The sequence below is a fragment of the Pogona vitticeps genome, chromosome 5, assembly GCF_051106095.1.
Source record: "Pogona vitticeps strain Pit_001003342236 chromosome 5, PviZW2.1, whole genome shotgun sequence".
In the NCBI taxonomy this organism is placed as follows: Eukaryota; Metazoa; Chordata; class Lepidosauria; order Squamata; family Agamidae; genus Pogona; species Pogona vitticeps.
The window spans coordinates 158661140-158680251 of NC_135787.1; the positions used below are offsets into that span (position 1 = coordinate 158661140).

A 19112-nucleotide genomic window follows, 5' to 3' on the forward strand; every position below is an offset into this window, starting at 1 on the left:
CAAAGTTCACCATGTATAGTTATGCATACATCATAAACACTAGAAACCAAACATCTATACATTTTTTGCACTTGTTTATAGAATTCATAAGGAAATCTCAAAATCAATTATGTAGATTCTATCCTTAGACTATAGGTTAATTCTTTCACACCCTGCCAGGATCCGTTGGGGTGGAGTTCTGCAGAGTTGCTGAGAAAGTTTGTTTGGTCTTGGTGTAATGTGAAGTCTTAGAGAATATGGTAATAGATTCTATTCTGCGTGTGCTTGACTAGGGTTCTATACAGAACTCATTTATACTGCTGCTCCTGGACTCTGAAACCCAGTCCCACAGGAGGCCAGGCTGGGGAAGCAGGTGAAGACTTTTCTCTTCAGGCAAACTTTCCCTTAGTGACTGGCTGCCTGAGTGAGGTTTTTAAATAGATTGTTGTACCTTACTGCTTTGAATGTGTTTTTGATGTTGCTTTGTTTACCATATGTTAGTGTGGAATTTGTTTGATCCTTTTTAGTACAGTGGTGCTCCACTAGACGATTACCCCGCAAAACGGGTAATCCGCAGGACGATGACTTTTTGCGATCGCTATAGCAATTTGCAAAACGGTTTTTCCTATGGGGGATTTCGCTGGACGATGATTTGGTCAGTGCTTCACAGACCGTTTTTTGCAAGATGATGATTTTTACAGTTGATCGGCGCTTCGCAAAATGGCTTCCCTATGGGCGATTTTCTCTGGATGATGACGATTTTTCCCCATTAGAATGCATTAAACGGATTTCAATGCATTCCAATGGGGAAATGCTTTTCGCAAGATGATGTTTTTGCAAAACAGTGATTTCAATGGAACGAATTAACATTGTTTGGCGGGGCACCACTGTATTTGTATACTTCATGTTTTTAGTTTTAATATTGTCCTTTAATGATGTATACTGCCTTGGATCTTTTTAAGGAGAAAGGCAGGGTAAAAATATTTTACATAAATAAAAACCCTGAGCCTTGGCTTTTCATACTGGTTCCTATTTCCTGACCTGCAGCTTTACTTGGGAATTCCCTCCCAGAGTGTTCATATTAGTCATCAATCTCTTTCAACTGAACTAAAATGCTTGAATGACATTATGAAGACTACTTGATATATTGACTGCGTGTCTTCAAAGTACACATGAATGTATAATTTCCCCCTCTCTTTTTCATCCTTGTATCTTAGTCATCATAGAACACACATCAGAAGTGAGCTTTCTCGTATTACAGCCAAAGACTCTGGTCAGAGATATCATATCAGGGAGCTCAAGGGAAATCCCTAAATGAAAGGGGACCAGCAAGAATCCTTTTCATTCTTCATTGAATGGTGAGTTTATAAAAGTAATTTAAATCTTCATGAAAGATATGTTCTGCAGCTCTTTTCATAATAGGCTTGACTGCTGCTGTGGCACTGTCCATGGTGCAGCAGTCTACTTCTTGTGGAGTCTTTGTCTTCACTACCTTTCCACCGTTTGCAGCATGCATTTTGGCAACTGTTGAACGCTATTTACTTATTTCTGATGACACTTGTTTTCTGCCTCCGATATTGGAGAACATATTTAGGGCTTTCCTGCTGAAAGAGGCAAAAGCCTCTTGGCATGAGGTGCAGTTCCAAAAAGTTGGGTTGCATAAAACTAGTATGTTATTCCTGTCACTTAAATAGAACTGTTAAGGGTATTTATAGGAATATAAGCTTTATAGTAGTACAGATATGGTGTAATATTCTTATCTGCTTAATTCAACTCATTTTAATAGTAGACATAGCACTGCAGCTTGTTGAACTCAAACCTTTGGAGGCTGGTAGCATTTGGCTCAAGACACAAGTGCCAGAGTTTTTCTCAAACTGTTATAAAAATCTAAGCTGGAAAATATCTGCCTTCAATCCTCTACCTCCTCTGATGTCTCAAGCTCCTCTTTGCTTCCATTATGTTTCAGCTTTATCGATAGATAACCTGTTGGTCTGTACATATTGGCTCATCGGTGCTCCATTTCCCCCTGTATGCTTCTCTGTCACAGACTTTCAGGTTTTACCCCTACCTTGCTCTTTTTTATCCCTACCACACTCCACTTTAAATAAAAACTTAGCTGAGGTCAGACATATTGCATTCTATTGACCCTGAACCTGCAGCTTAGGTAGCACCACACTGAACTCACTAAAACATGTGCCATCAAATTAGGGAGTGTTCTGGACTCTGTGATTTTGAACCTGGACTCAGTGGTTGAGTTCTGGCTATGATGCTCCTATTCCTATAGTCTTCTGCAGCAGATAAACTTTAAAGGGGAAAAAAGGTTGAGGGAGCTAACTAGAGTGATGGTGAACAGCTTCCAAAGTTGGTTAGGTCTGCAAAGTAAACCAGGAACTTTGCAAGCTGTTAAGGAACAGGCTATTTGCCATCTCTGCTTAGAAGCAATGTGACGTTAATAGGAACAAAATTATTTTTAATACAAAATGTTTCCCTTTTTTCTCTTCTCCACCCCCTTCTTCCCTTGCTTTTTTATTTGCAATCAATAAAAGTGAAGTTTTTTATTTTAAAAATCAGAATAAAGCTAGAGCAGCAGTATTGATCCAAACTACCATGAGCCTCCTTTTGCCCGAGGGGCTGACCACGCATACTTTCTTGGAGGATATAAATTCCTAAAATACACAAGTTTAAAACAACTCCGGGAGGCAGTAGAAGATAGGAGGGCCTGGCGTGCTCTGGTTCATGGGGTCACGAAGAGTCGGACACGACTAAACGACTAAACGAACGAACGAAACTAATCCTGCATCTCTTGGCTTAGCTTAGTTTAGTAACAGTACTGCAAAATAGTAATATTATTGCACCTTTCCCCACCAATGTGTTACATTTCCTAGTCCTAACAGTACTGCCATATACTTTTTACCATGACAGAACAAGACTCAAATAGCTGGAACAAAGCAGACGTTGCATGGAAGACAAATAGTATCCATAAAAGCAGCATGTGATCAACATGCTTGCTTGCTATAATCAAGATACTGTACTCTGTTATACAAATACTGTAGTAAAAACGAATGTACATATCTGATTCAAATTATAAAATGCGTGTACTATTATATACAGCCAGCTGACTGCTTTCTTATCTCTGCAGAAACCAATGTAAAGTCAAGATGAAGAAACTGAGATCCTCTGTAGAATGAGATATAGATTTGCTGAACAGAGAGTAGAGAGCTTGAGTGTCAATGACCTGTAGTAATGACTTGGAACAACACAGACAAGACACATCTGGAGTTATATTCACAGGAAGATCAGTTGTTTATCAATAAGAGTGATTTTTCAGTGGTCATCAAAGGTACACTTAAAACGCATAAAACCACACTGCTTTAAGTGCTAATTTAGCTTCAGATTCAAAAATGTTTGAAAAATCTCACAGTGTATGATTCATTATTATTGCCTGGAGCTTGAGTGTTATCCTCTCCTTTATTGAGAGGGTGGAGGGCATAGATGAAAGAAGCAGAAAAAAAGTCAGACTTCTTCTTTTATTGTTTTGTGCAATTGCAAAATACCTGAAATTTACTGGAGAGGCATTACCATTTAAAGCAAAGTGTGCTTCTTATATATTGCCCTATGGTGCTAAAATGTGGTTTACAATTTAATTCGGCAGATTGTATATTGCTCCCCACTCCCCAGCAAGCTGGGTACTCAGTTTTCTGACCTCAGAAAGCTGAGGCAACCTTGAGCTGGCTACCTGAACCTGTTAGAATCAAACGCAGGTCCTGAGCAGAGTTTCGACTGCAATACCGCAGCTTCCATTCATGGACATTAATTTTAAAATGGAGTAGAATAGAATGATCTAGACAAATTTTCTTTGCAGTATGGAGCCTGAATTTCATGCTTCAGGCATGTCAAAGTTCCCAGTAGAGTCATCCAATTCATGAACTGACAGAAATGAAAAATGCAGGGTTGTCTTAACTTACCATTACACCCTTTGCTGTCTTTATTGGTTAATGGTAAAGTGAAATAAAAAATAAATGAGCTGAACTCTTAATTAAAACATGTCATGTCACCAAGTGTGCCCCAGCATGTAAGTCTGTGTGTATTCTTAGCCTCTCAATAGCTTAATAAGAATGTTCATAAAATAAACAATTTATGCCTGCCGGTAGGTGGTACAGGAAGAGAAATAGGAGCAAGCAGGAGCCCACTTTCCTTTCTTGTTCCTTTGTGGGGATTTAGGTTGGTAACCTAAATAAACCTAATGGTGTCCTGTCTCTGTAGATTACAGCATGAAAAAAATTGTAGACACAAGGTATAATGTTGACTACATCTTCCACAAATCTTTTCAGTTCATAAGTGTTGCAATAAGTTTAGCAACAGTTTATCACACTCCAGCTTTCCCATTCCTGTTGCTTGGATGGTTGAAAAAGTATAAAATGATTAATTTGGAAATTTGGGTAATTTTTCAGAAGAAGATCACTGAATAATACTTGGATTAAAAAAATAAAGCTTCTCTTCACCGTTTTGTCATCTGGACTTCACTTCCAATGGTCCAGAAAATATATTCAGGTGATTTTCTTAAGTGATGTTTAAAGTTTTCTTTCTTGTTTGTTTGATTCATATTTTGAAGATGAAATTGGTAAGCTACAGTGGATGAACGTGGATGAGAATTCTAACAGGTTCTCTTCTTTCTCACATTAAAAACCTTTATAGTGGATAGATTCTGAAACAGAAGTATTCGTAGGCTGAAATCCAGCAGTAAGTCACAACTGCAGTAATATAACTGAATCAATGAAACTTACAGAGGAGTAAACTCACCAATTATTCAATGTGCTTACTCCAGTTGCAACTCATTACTGGATTTCAGCCATAAAATCACATACAAAAATACATTTGCTGCTTGAAGACTTTGAAGGAGAGAGGACCGATTCACATTTCATAGGGCAATGGTAGAATCCTATGGCCAGAGACACTCACTATAAAGCAGAAGCAGGCAATTTCAATGACTCAGGGGACAATTTTCTGCCTCTGGGCTGGGGGCACGTAGACCACCAAAAATGGGGAGAAAGCACATTTCAAAGTGGCTAGATGTCTACTTCCAATTTTGCAAAATGAGCATTTGTTAGGGGTGAATGATGCAAAGGGACTGCTAATCCAGAATGTTAGCAGGCAGGACTGCAACAATAGCTGATTTCAAACAATCACAATGCAGACTGTTTTCACATATGAAATTTAAATTGTCCAGAACCTCTCATGATGTTGATGTTACTATTTGGCTACCTTTTAGTGAAAGCATTTATAATGTGGCTTACATTCTAGCTAATACAGTTTTTTTTTATTTCAAAACACTCACAAAAATTAGTAATTACCTACAGTATGGTAGTCTGCCCATGACATTGCATTTATTTGCTTTCACAATTTCTAGAACTAAGGAAAAGTTTCAGATTTATCACTAGGTGGAGCTGATGCTCAAGTTCTTTCAATCTGATATAACTAAAACAAAGGCCAATATAAATGTATGTACGTAAAAGCATCTAATAAAAACTTAATTGGAAGGAGTAAGCTACAGCCTTTTGGGAAAGCAACGTTTCAGACTAGGACATGGTGATGTTTCTCATTGAACTAACTGCATTGTGCATTTCTGTTTTACTGGAACTTGGGTGATGTGTGCTGATGACACAAAACTAACAAAACACATAAATTATAAGTTCTAAAAAACAGTATGATACACAAGACTAGGTCAGTATCTAGAGTTACATGAATTAGATAAAATGTAATAAAATACAGTATAGCAATCATTTATTTGGAGACTTTTAATGTCTAATGTATTCCTCTATTGGAAGTGACACAGAAAGATAACTCAGGTTCCTCAGTGTTCATCAGATGACTAAGATGACGGTATGATGCCATGTATACAGGATATAAATGCAATTCTAGTGTATTAAACATGGCATTTCCAGTTCATGACAAGAGAGTGTTAATACTCACAATAACTTAACATAATAACATAAGAAGAGCCCTGCTGGATCAGGCCAAGGACCTATCTAGTCCAGCTTCCTGTATCTCACCGTGGCCCCACTAGAGGCCTCTGGGAGCACACGACACAACTAGATACCTGTCTCCTGATACTCTTCTCTGCATCTGGCATTTAGAGGTATCTTCCTTCTAAGCCTGGAGATTATACATCCCCATTAGAGATGGGGGTATTTCTTATACGAATATCCCTGCACAAGTGGTGATAACAAGAGTCCAGCCCCATGGGGCTGGATTGTCCACTCACCTATCCACCACTGCTGTAGACACCACAATTCTTCCAATGGCTCTGCAGATCATGTTCTGCAAGCCACTCTTTGACCTTGCAGCGAGGCTTCTCCTCCCGCCTCCTGCCAGGAGTGGCTAACTGATCGTGATCTGTGGAGCCATTGCAAGTATTGCGGCATCCACAGCAGCAGCAGATCAGTGAGTGGACCTTCTGGCCCCATAGGGCTGGACCTCCATTATCACCACTTGTGCAGGGATATTCGTACAAGAATACCCCCATCTCTAATCCCCATCATGGCTTGCAACCTGCAATGGACCCCCTCCCTCTAGAAATCTGTTCAATCATCCCTTAATGGCATCTAGGCTAGATGCCATCACCACATCCTGTGGCAAGGAGCTCCACAGACCAACACCACGCTGGGTAAGGACATATCCTCCCCTGTCCTCACTCTCCCAACACTCAATCTGAGTGGATGTCACCTGGTTCTAGTATTGAGTGAGAGGTAAAAAAGCTTCCCTCTATCCACTTTATCCATCCCTTGCACAATCTCTTAAAATGTTGTATCCAGTCTGAGCAATGACTCAGTCTGCAAATCCTAATCTTTATGAGAGCTCAATATAGAGTTGGACTTATTTTGCTCAGCAATAAGGAACAAGGTAAAGGACAACAGCTATCCAGGAGGACTTCATTCACCTGCATTACAGAGACTCAAGAAGATAAACCAAGGGAAATTAGTCTCCTTCAGTTCTGACCAATTGACTTCAGTGTCCAGCAGCACAAGAGACTTGAGACAGGAAGGAGACACTATTGCAGTGACTCGTTATGAATCTATTGCCCTCACCAATGCCTGTTCCTGCAGTTCATCTGGTTTCAGTGTGCATATCTGGAGGCAGATGCACAGGACAGAATTGTACTACCCCCCTTAGTGTACAACCGTCTCCTTTGGTGATGCTGAGGTCATCTCAGTTTGTTTGATTGGAAAACTTCACCGTACGTTCTGAAGCCAAAAGTGGCTCATGACCTTCAAGTCAAACATGGATTTGTTCCAAGTGGTGTCCATCCCCACTCATGCTACCAGAAGATCTGATTTTCTGTTCCAAATATGATGATAGTAGCCTGAGTGTGCAAGAACTCTCTCTAGTCCTGTTGTCATGGACTGATCACTACCTGGTGGGGTTTAGACACAGCTGAACTCATAGCCTCTTCTGGATTAGTGGGTGATTAAGATGGTCTGTGTTAGGAAGCTAATGGATCCAAGTTGTTCATCTTGAGGTGTTTCCTGTCACCTAAGCAAATGAATCTGTTGAAGCCCTGGAATAGAGAAATGTGACCTGGATGATGAACATGATCACTCTTAGGCAATGAAAGAATTGAAACATGAACTTCTAACAAGCTGTGAGAAAGTTACCAAAAACAGGCCAGAGCTCATTGGGAGGCATATTCCATTGTGATGGAATGTATTATTGTCTACCTCCTTTATGTCTGCACAGAGTCATCCAGCAGCATTCTTTTGAGTGGTCAAGAACTTATGACACTTTGGTCCCTTAGAAGAATATACAGACCATTCAGCAGTGTGCCGTGGGAATAATTTTGTACTACACTTTGAAAACAAAATCAACAAATGTGGTCTACTTGAATGCTGTAGTTGACACAGGTTCTATGGATGTTACATCAGCCCTTGCAGCCTGAGTATCTTGGACAACATGTGTGTGCTGGATTCTTACCATTCTTGGGTTATGAAATCAGCAAGGGGAGGACTAGCTTAATGGTTATGGGGAATAGGTAAACCCACTGCAACTGCACTCTATTCAATAGACAAATCTTTCAAATTGTAATGTTTCAAATGACAATATTTCATTTGAATATACAACTACATTAAGTAAAAATATTAGAGAGGCATCTTTAGGTTAACCAAGTGTGCGGCTTATGTGATGTTTAATGAGCTGGTATAGACAGTAGGTTGGAGCACCTAGCTGGGGAATGAGGGGTTAGGAGTTCAAATCCTCAATGTGCCTCCTAAGAGAGGGACCAGCTGAGATCACACAGAGCACTTGTGACTGAGGCTACCTGTGTAGCCTTGGGTAAGTTGCAGAGTCTCAGAGCACAAACAAAAGAAGAAAATGGTAAATCATTTCTGAATGTTGCTTTTCCTGTGCTGAAACACATGATTTCGCAAATATTTGGCTTTTTCTATTATTTAAGATTTTCAGTTATTATAGATCTAGCATTTCCCTAACTCATTTCCTCATATAAGATTAATACAATTTTTTTTTCATCACAGAAGAATGGAACTGTTATCTCATAAAGCGTTCAACACTTAGTTTATTTTCTAAAAGCAATGCCATTGACTTCAATTTATTTTGCAATCAAATACAAATGGAGGGTGAAAAAAAATCTAATATGGTAGCATCTGAAAACTAAGGTCTTTGGAGTCAAGTTTCAGAATAATTTATTATTTTGCCTAATTGTAATGGATATCTCATAAGACTCGCCTGATATAATTTGTAATCTTAGAATTTGAGAGGTTTATTAAAAAATCATAATAGCACTTAGAGCTGGAACTATTCCATTTAATCAAGGACCAAATATATAATTTAACATGGTAATTCTTTACTTTAAAAATTGTCTGTTAGATTCATTTTTCCTCCAAATGCAGAGTGTACAAAAGTGTACATTGATCACCTTCAATGAAATGAAATCACAGTATTGTTATCTTTCCCACTACCCACACTGTTATGAAAGCCTTCTCTAGTATCATGGTCATGAAGCATCAGAGTGACTGTTCCTATTCATACAGTACAGAGGATATTCCAAAGGGTGGCCAGGATCACAGAATTGTAGAGTTGGAGAAGTCTACAAGGGTCATGTAGTCCAAATGTCAAAGCTCTTCACATTTGACTGCCATACTACTTCTTTACTTTACTTTACTTTTATTGAACTTATACCCTGCCCCTCTAGACAACGTCTACTCAGGGCGGCTTACATGAGTAATAAAATACAATAAAATAACATACATAAAAACCTACTAACTAATATCTATTTACATTCGCAAGACGGGTTAGTTAGGGAACAGAAAATAAGTTAATTGACTGGAGGGAAGGCCTGCCTAAAGAGCCAGGTTTTTAAATGGCTTTTAAAAACGCCCAGTGAGGGAGCCAGACAGATTTCCGTTGGGAGAGTATTCCATAGCCGAGGGGCCACCGCCGAGAAGGCCTGGTTTCTTGTTCTTTCCTTCTGGGCTTCTCTTGGCATAAGGCCCCTCAGCCATCCCTGCTGGCTTTGCCGAGTGATTCGGGTAGACCTAGGTGGGAGAAGGCGATCTGCCAGGTATTGAGGTCCCAAACCGTTTAGGGCTTTATACGTGATCATTAGCACTTTGAAATCGATGCAGAAACAAATGGGCAACCAATGCAAAGCCGCCAGGGTGAGGGAGATATGTTGATATTTTCTCACCCCACTAAGAAGCCTGGCTGCCGCATTTTGCACCATTTGAAGTTTCCGCATCAATCTCAAAGGCAGCCCCATGTAGAGTGTGTTACAATGGTCTAACCTCGAGATTACGAGCACATGGACAAGAGTAGTGAGCCCCCCACCCCGTCAAGATATGATCGCAGCTGGGCAATCCACCATAGATGAAAATAGGTGAAGGGCCACGGATGCCACCTGGATTTCCATGGTAAGCGCCAGGTCCAGATGTATCCCCAAGATGCGAACCTCGCTCTTTGCGGCGAGGGTCATCCCCCCAAAGGAAAGGGATTCACCCAAACCACTGACGGAGGGACCGCCCACCCTCAAGACCTCCGTCTTGTCCAGGTTCAGCCTCAACCCATTCAACTGCATCCATTCCAGTATAGTCTCCAGGCAGCGCTGAAGGGACTGGAGGGCATCCACTGAAGTAGGTGAAAAGGAGATGTAGAGCTATGTGTCATCAGCATAGTGATAACATGATGCCCCACACCCCCTGATGACCCTACCCAGCGGCCTCATGTAGTTATTAAACAGCATTGGAGAGATGATAGACCCCTGTGGAACCCCACAATTGAGGCTCCATGGAGCCGAAGTATTCTTGCCAAGCTGCACTCTCTGGGGATGGTCCTCCTAGAAGGATTGGAGCCAGGCAAGTGCCAGGCCACTGATTCCCAACTCAGAGAGCCTCCCCAGGAGGGTACCGTGGTCGACGGTATCGAAGGCAGCTGAGATGTCAAGGAGGACCAATAAGGACATATTGCCCCTATTGGCCTCCCTCAACAGGTCATCCAACAGTGCGACCAGTGCCATTTCCGTACCATAGCGTGGCCTGAAGCCCGACTGAAACGGGTCCAGGGCATTGGTTTCTTCCAGAAGTGTCTGAAGCTGGTCTGCCACCACCTTCTCCACCACTTTACTAAGGAAGGAAACATTGGCGACGGACCTATAATTTCCAATGTCGTCCGCCGCCAATTTGTTTTTTTCCTAATGGGCCTAATGAGTGTCTCCTTGAGGGAAAGGGGAAACTTGCCCCCCTGGAGAGACCCATTAATTATTTCAGTGGTCCATTCTGTTGTTACCGGCCTGGCTTCTTTGATTAGCCAGGCCGGGCAAGGATCAAGGAAGGAGGTGGTGGCCTGACAGCGTTCAAGCGCTTTGTCCACCAAATCTGGCGTCACAGGCTGAAAGCTTATCCGTTCAACGAAGTGAGATTGTCTAGCAGCCCTTGCCTTAGCTAGGTAACGGTTAGTTGCGATCCTGACAGCTATCTTGTTATAACCCGTCGGTTTCTTTCTCCAAATGCACTCTAGCCGTCTCAATCTACTCTTCTCCAGGCTAAACACAACTCCCTCAATTGTTCCTCAAATGGCTTTGTTTCCAGACCCTTTACCATCTTGATGGCTTTCATATGAATAGCTCCCATATTCTCCATATTTGTGGTGCCCAGATGTGGACACATAACTCCAGATGGTTGACCAAAGCAAAATAGAATGGCATAACCACTTTCCTTTGTATGGACACTATACTTTTGATAATGGAACCTAAACACACAACAGCTTTTTTTGCAGCTGCATCATATTGTTGGCCTATGCTTAGCTTGAAGTCTACTAAGACCCCTAGATCATTTTCATACATACTACTGCCAAGCCATATGTTTTCTGTCAGTAATATAGGTAATTGCATATCTCAAATATTGATGTTTCTTTCACCAAATTTCATTCTTCCTTCATATGAAATTAATCCAGCTTTTCACATGATCTGTTCTGATGGAGGCTAAACATACAGAGATGAAATACACTCTTGGCTGATGTGTTTGGCAATGGAAAGGTTACATATCAGCATAAAGGTTACATGTTGGCATAATCAAATGTTGCAGTGCATTCATTTCTTTTAGGATGATCTATTGCTTTTTATGACCCACACAGTCAAAGGCCTTGGAACTATCAGAAGGCATTTTCTTCTATAATTCTGTGTACACACAAATAACCATTGCATATATAATATAGTATTTAGTGCTTCTTTGCTTTCTGAACCCTGAAAAAGATAAACATTGCAATTTTTCACTCTGTACTGTATATGGTAAAGGTCATTGTTGCAAAATCTTGAGTATCACTTTGGTTGCATGAAAAATTAATGCAATGATCGTATAGTTACCACATTCCTTGACATCTCACTTCTTTGGGACTGGAATGAATATTGAATGTTGTCTGTAGTGCACTGTTTGTTTTCCATATTTTTGGAGTTTTTATTATAAATCTGATGATACAGGACTATTGGAATAGGAAGGTATTTAACTCTCTAAGCAAACAAGAGCTAAAAATGTGCCCTAATGTTGTAGGGCAGCACTTACAATACTCCTTTTTATTGAGATTATGATGACATTTGAGACTAGCTCTATTCTACTTATGCCTAAAAGATAATAGATCAGTTGAAGGCCTTCCTCTGTTTGGGATGGAGATTTTGACCTTGGATACAAATCTTCCTTAGGGAAGTGATAGAAATCTATAAAGTAGCCCTCCCCTAACTTTGGAATGATCCAACTGTCACAGATTATTCTCATGCTGAAATAAGTGTCAGTCCTTGTCCTGTAAGGAGACCCATCTCATCAAAGTGTGAACTGCCAAATATTGTGACCTGACTACGATGAATAGAAAAATTCTGTTTCCTGGTTGGTTCCAGATTTCCGAAATGTCTGGATCAAGACACCCTAGAGAGACAAAAAGGTGTGCCAACCCATCCAAGTTGATACTTAAACCCATCCTCAGCTTTTGAAAGCATAGACTTTTTCTTGTGGTTGTTTCTACAAAGAGGTGTGTAAGACAACAGATGCTCGCCTTGAAGGAAAGAGTAGTTAAAATTGTCCTGAAACATTGATCTGTATTCCCGTGATTTAACCATAGTTATTCTCTAGCCCATGTGGCCACTGCAAATCCTCTGGTTGAGAAGCTGTGTGTAGCATTTGTCTATACCCTGTACAGTTTATTAGGTTTCCTTAGCAGGATTTTCCTGACCACAGCACAGGTAGTGGAAAAGCCCACAATTACCACTGCCAAAGGCTTTAAAGCTACACCAACTTGAAAAGCAAAATTTCAAAAACAAAAGCAGAATTTCTCAGTAATACATCTTCCTCTGGGTGCCAAAGCACATGAAAGAAGGATTGTCACCAGAGCATTAACTAAAGGTCCTTTTGGATGCTATGTAACACTACATGAGAGAATACTACTTTGAGTAGTATTGAGACTGTTTCTACCCTATAGGGAAAAAAAATACACCTCCCTACACAAGCCTCTCAGTAGCTGCCAGGAAAACTGCATCTTTGCCAGATATTTTTGATTGCAGAATAATCATAGCATCACTGACTGCCACCTCAGAGTCAGGGTGTGTGATTGGGTTTGTTGTCAGCTGGGTGCGACCCCTGTGTTGGCGCGGGAAGAAGAGACGGAGGCTGCTCCATATTTTTAACACGACTTATTACTAAACAAACTCAATTCAACAGGTTCAAAAGGGTCCATCAAACTCAACTCAGGCAAAAGGCGGTAACTTCTTACTCTAACGTCCAGCGTTTTAATATCACTCCTCACTTAGGGGCCGGTCCAAATTGCTCCCAATCGGTCATGGGCCTCCGTGGGGTGCTCCTCATGGCACATACTGTCCCACAACATGGGTGCCTCGCCCAGTCCCCCTCGCGTTGTGGCTGGAGTAAAGAGGGACTGGGACGGATCACCCTCCTTCCCCCAAGCTGGTTGCGAGGGTATACTACCACTGTCTATTCTAGTGGCTCTAAATCCTCTTGCTTCGTGCTCGCGTCCTTTGGGTCAGGCAGCAGACCTCCTCCCAGTTACAGGTTTGGAAACTCCATCATAAGCGTGGCAAATCCTTGTCCAGTGCTCCACTCTGTCTGTACTGCCTGGTCTCTCGTGGGAGATTGTTCGCCCGTTAGAATTCTAAAACTCTGCGCGCTTTCTTCCCCTTTTATGCCCTCCTCCCACACAATCAAATCCAGCTCCTCCACTTTCTCATCAGCTAAGCAAACCTCAAGTGACATTTTCCTTTCCTCTGTCCCCTGATCTATTTCTACCAATATGCCCTCCACCCAACCATGGCTCTCCTCTGTCATCTGCTCCATGGAGGACAGCACACTGGCTCTCTTTCCTTCACAGGGGGGCACAGTTCATTCAGTTTTCAGACAAGAACCTCAGTCTTGTCTGAGAACTGAATGTAGCGAAATTAATATGGAGAAGGAGAAACACCAGTGGAAAAGAGTTGCTCTTTGTAGACTCTTCTACTTGCATGGATATAATTATACCCCTCCCTCCTTTCAAGGAAGTCTCTATTCACTGCTGTTTGCCTGATGCCAAGTGCACGAGAGCCTGCAAAAGCCTGATTAGAGTCCTCACAGGGAAAGGAGCACTGCTTTTTGTAGCTCACTGATGATCCCAACAATGTGAGGAACAATCCGCTTAGCTGTCTTGCTTCAGATTCCTATATAGAACAGGACACGGCATTATTTCCCTTTTTATCTTTTCCTGGTGGCAGGAAAAAGTAGAAAGTCAGAAAGGTTAGAAATCCTAGCTCTTTTCAGCATGGCTCTGGACTGGGATGGTATGGGTAGTTCTGCTGGGAACAGTCAATAAGCTAATCAGCCAGACTTGCTTGAATAAATTGCTCCTCAGTAACCATTGGCATAATCATGGGTATGAGTGGTAAAGGTTATCAGCTGAGGCACTACAGTTCCCTGCTAGGATAGAACAAAGCCTATTGTGTAATTTGGAAGGAACTGGTCCAATATTGACCAAGCAATGTGCTTTGTAAATTTGGAGGGAAAAGATCCAAAGGAAGCTCAACAATGACCATCATGCACAATCAGGGATGGATGCTACATTTTAGTAGTACTCCAAGGCTGAAAATTGGAAGAAACATTATGGAACAATTTTTCAAGACCAGTTTCACCTGCCATGTTCTCCAGACCTCCTGATGATTGGATCAGCAAAAGGTCTAACTGATTCATGTCCTATTCCCCCTCAACCTGTAGTTTCTCATCTCTTGCAGATCCCACTGTGCTGCCTGAATGGACAAGCTCAAGGACTGCCAAGGCATCGTTTTCATCTCCTGTGGATCACACTGTGCTGCCAAAATGGACAAAATCAAGCGTAACTGAGCAGCTACTGTGGGAGAGCAATAGAGAAATTCTATGCACCCAAAGAGCTTGAAGAGATGGACAAGAATGCAAAGGCCTCCTTAAAGACCCAGATGTACCAAGGCAGCAATGTCATCTTTTCTGCTGATTCTACAGCCTTTCATAGATGCTTTCCCATAGAGGCCACAACAAAGGACAAAAGAAAAGGGAGATATTATTTGCTTGATTTTTAAGCAAACAGGAATGGAATTGAGAAGTGGAAATGAACAAGGAAAACAACCTGGAAATACTGTAAATCACAGAAACACAGTTCAAGGAGAATAAGGATATACGCGTTAGAAAAGGAGACAGAAATGCCAAAGCATGTAGCCCGGGGGTCTATAGTACCGTATTTTTTGCACCATAAGACACACTTTTTCCCCACAAAACAGGGGGGTGGAAAATCTGTGTGTCTTATGGAGCGAAGAAAACAGATTATATTTTCCTGTTTTCTTCTCCTAAAAAATTGGTGTGTCTTATGGAAAGGTGCGTCTTATGGAGCGAAAAATACGGTATACTGGACTCCTTGTCACAAATATTAATTTCTGTGATGTTGGTGACCATAGAAATCTGCCATTACTGGAAGAGCAATCTTCTGCTGCCTCAAATATTTATTTATTTAAATAGTCCCCGGCAGAGATGATAAGGAGGACTCAGGTGTGTAAAAAGAACTGGATATGCCTGAGAGGGAATCTCAGTGTCTTATGTGGCTCTTTGGCAGATTTATGCAAAAGATTTCCCACCAGAAGGCATAACAGTCAAGAAGAGAGGCGAAGACAGCAAAGAAAAAAAGATGTTATTGTTTATCTTATGATTGAGAAACTGGTGAGGAGAAAAATTTAGGAAGAACGAAGGTAAGGATTGTTAAGTAGAAAAGAGGCAAGAGAGGAAGCCATCCTGGTTTCGAGTAAGGAAAACAACTGGGAGCGGGGAGATGAGCACATGCTTGGATAGCCAAAGCTTTCCTCATTTGTTAGATCCTGCCTTGCTTGGGCAGCAAAAGGGAACAACCCCATTCTCGCAGAATTGTTTATTCCAACAGATAAGAATGTACAATCCACAGGTCAGCACTGGCACATCAATGTCCTTGCTGGCTGGGGATTTCTGGGAGTTCCCGTTCAAAAAGTAATGTGAACAAGCTGTGCTGCAGGTATGCTAGCAGAGTAATTTGCTCACACTAAACCAGATTTTATAAGCATTTTAAAAGTATTTACTAATACTTAAGGATACTAGTATTTTAGGCAATGCATTTCTGCTAGACAGAACTTTTTTGGGCTGGATACCTGGAAAAGGGTGTCAGTAACACTAAAAAAGATATAGCCTACAGAAAGGGAAAATAACTGGATGGATTCAGCAAATGGCTGCCAGGAATAAGAGCTGATGGTTTCACAGAAAGGTCTATGAAGAGGAGATGTGGTCAGGAGAAGGGCACCAAATGAAGTTGGCTCACCTAACCAAGACTGAATCTGTTTAAAAATAAGACTGATTATACAATTTTCATTAACAACTGTCCAAGACATTTTGATTTAATCATCTTTATGCTAAATCTTCAGCTGAATTCCTCTTTTTAATCCAGGGAATGAGGATTACATCAAAGAAAAAGTATCAATTAAAATTAGTTCCACTCAAGCCAGTTTTTCATTTTCCCATAGAGTTTTCCACCAGCTTTTAGATATTCGGATTCTTGTTTGTGCTTTTAAAACAAATATTAAAAAGATACCCTCTATTCACAAAAATACTGTATAATTCAGACACAAGGAATATAGTAATGTTTTCAAGTAAATTATTCAGTTATATACCTTAAGTGAATTTTCCAGGAAGTGTGTGTTTTTAACACATAGTTTAAAAAACGTACTGCACCCTTTTGCACAAGTTTGTAGTTTTTTATTTATACATTTATCGCAATTTTCAGCTGAAAATTAGAATTTCAATTTTTACAGGTAACCCATGGTTTAAAACGCAACTTTTTATTTTTATGGAATTTCACACGTTTGATATGACAATTATAATTAAAACTTTTCTTATCAAGCATATTAATGTACAGCTAGATTACAATTTTTACAAAGATAAAACTGTTAAAGGTTTTTAAAATGCACTGGTACCAGATCAAGAGTAAAGACTGTCTACAAATGACTAATGATCATCATTAAGAGAGTCCTGGACTCTTCCTTTCTATAACATAATGAGAAAGCTGCTATCTAGTGGACTAAGCAATACTCCAAAGCTCCTCAAAAATAGCCACAAGTTGCAGATAAAATGGAACCCAGTATTTGCATTGCTCCTGCACTGCTAGAATGTTTTCCCATTTTCTGCAGTGACAGCATTCTTACAATACTATGGTTTTTGCAAATTAACACCTTTTAAGAATTTGGGCATGCGGTGGGGTGCTTTTCCCCAGACAAATTCTGCTTATGTTAAAGACCAGTCTCTAGATGGTTTTAGTAGCTATAGTGGACCACCTAATGTCCAACTATATACATAGTGCAAATTTAATCTTCCCCAAATAGTGTTCTCCTACTAACAATAAAAGATTTTTATCTTCACAAATGAAGATATCTTATTGATAACATGTGGTACACTTTACTCATTTATTCATGCCACCATCTATTAACAAATTAGTAACTTACAGTAGAAACTGATTCTCCCTGCATCATAGTTTAAAACCAGAACTAAAAAAAGAAAGACATTCTAAACCTTTATAGTTATTCACATAACTATATGTTCCACAGAAATTTTGTTCTGAGCTCATTAAAAAAAAAACCAGAAAAAAAAGCTGTCTGAAATGCATCCCTTTTTGCTCCTGAGCTATAGATGGAGTCTGCTACTGCTTATTTTCATTATTCATCCTTTTTAGACGGTGAAGTAAAGTGTCTTTCTCCAAGTGAGCTTCAGCAAGCGCCATCTTAGCTTTGGCTAATTCCTGTTTCAGACATTCATTTTCTTCAATAAGCTGAAATAATTAAGTAGAAAATACAGGCTTTAGTTTTCCTATGTACTGCTAGATTAGTTTTGGCAAGAAGGGTTTTTATAAGCTATAGTGCCTTCCCAACAAAAGTTATCAAAAATATCAATTATCTGAAAAGACGTAATACCACTTGTGTCTCTGCTTTTACATAATGCTTTGTAAACATTTTGCCAGCGCTGGCTTTGCTGCAAAAATAATCTATAAAATGAAAATAAGCAAGGCAATAAACATGGTAAATTTTACAGACACAACCACAAGAGTACGATGAAAATTGCTACAAAAATAAAATAATTATGTACTAATTATACATTTTTAAAGCTATAAAAAATTCTTTCCCCACTGCTTGTAGTGTTGGAGTATGCTAATTTACATGGCACTCTCACATATGAATACACTCACTTCCACTGTAATCTCACTATTGCTACACTTCAAAGCAATTTATAGCCTGTATAATGAAATTGTAAACTGCCCGGAGAGTGCTTGTAGCACTATGGGGCGGTATATAAGTCCAAAATAAATAAATAAATAAAAAATAAAAAAATAAAATAAACATGCAATTAAAGCAGAAAACAGTGGCATCTTAATTTGATTTTCAGAATGGGTTTTGCACAGAAACTACACTGATCACTGACTGATGGGTTATATTGGGAGAAGGACAGGAGGTCACTCGTATTAAAAAAAGGGAACCTCCTCAGAGGTATTTAACCTCTGCCAGAAAATTCTAAAGGGCACATAGTGGCCTCTCTAGCACCATATGCTCTTCCAATATCTCCAGGAGACACGAGGCTAAAGCAACTCAAGTACATGCTTCAAGTATCTTTCAGAGAAGTTTGTACTTTGTTTTACAGTGCAAACAATAATTTTGATTGTTCTCCTTACTACAAATACATATTTATAAAAACACATATAGATTAATGATTACCTGCTCTTTAACTGAATCAGAGAGTGACCTCAACACATTAGGAGATCTAGTAATTTCTGGAGATGTTTGTGTGGCTTGGGAGAGATAGTTCTGTTTTGTATGCGTACTAACTTCAGCAGCCTGATCACTTGAACTTGCACTGGTCTTATTCTTTGGTAAATCACTACTAAGTATGCGGTTATCTGTTTAAGAGAAAACAGAAAATTAACGTTTTTACACTAACACAGCAACCGATCAAAGCAACTTAATAAATTGCATAATGTCAATATAAAAATAAATTGAATTGTAATCATAAGGATGTGAACACAGAGAAAACTTTTTTAGAAAAAACTTTTTGTTGTTATTCATCAGCATCAGA

General features: G+C 40.1%; 1 protein-coding gene across 5 annotated transcripts in view; it reads right to left on the bottom strand.

Annotated features, from left to right (window-relative positions):
- Nucleotides 1-16729: 16729 nt before the first annotated feature.
- BLTP3B (bridge-like lipid transfer protein family member 3B) overlaps nucleotides 16730-19112 on the bottom strand; it is a 55658-nt gene continuing 53275 nt past the window's right edge. For all 5 annotated transcript variants that reach the window (XR_013536663.1, XM_078376069.1, XM_078376068.1 and 2 more), the window contains 2 exons: nucleotides 18755-18936; nucleotides 16730-17817 (listed from right to left, as the gene is read on the bottom strand). Coding sequence is in view for 4 of the 5 variants with exons in the window: in XM_078376069.1 (XP_078232195.1) it covers nucleotides 17689-17817; nucleotides 18755-18936 (311 nt within the window). In the remaining variant the exon portion in view is untranslated. The remainder of the gene's footprint in view (nucleotides 17818-18754; nucleotides 18937-19112) is intronic.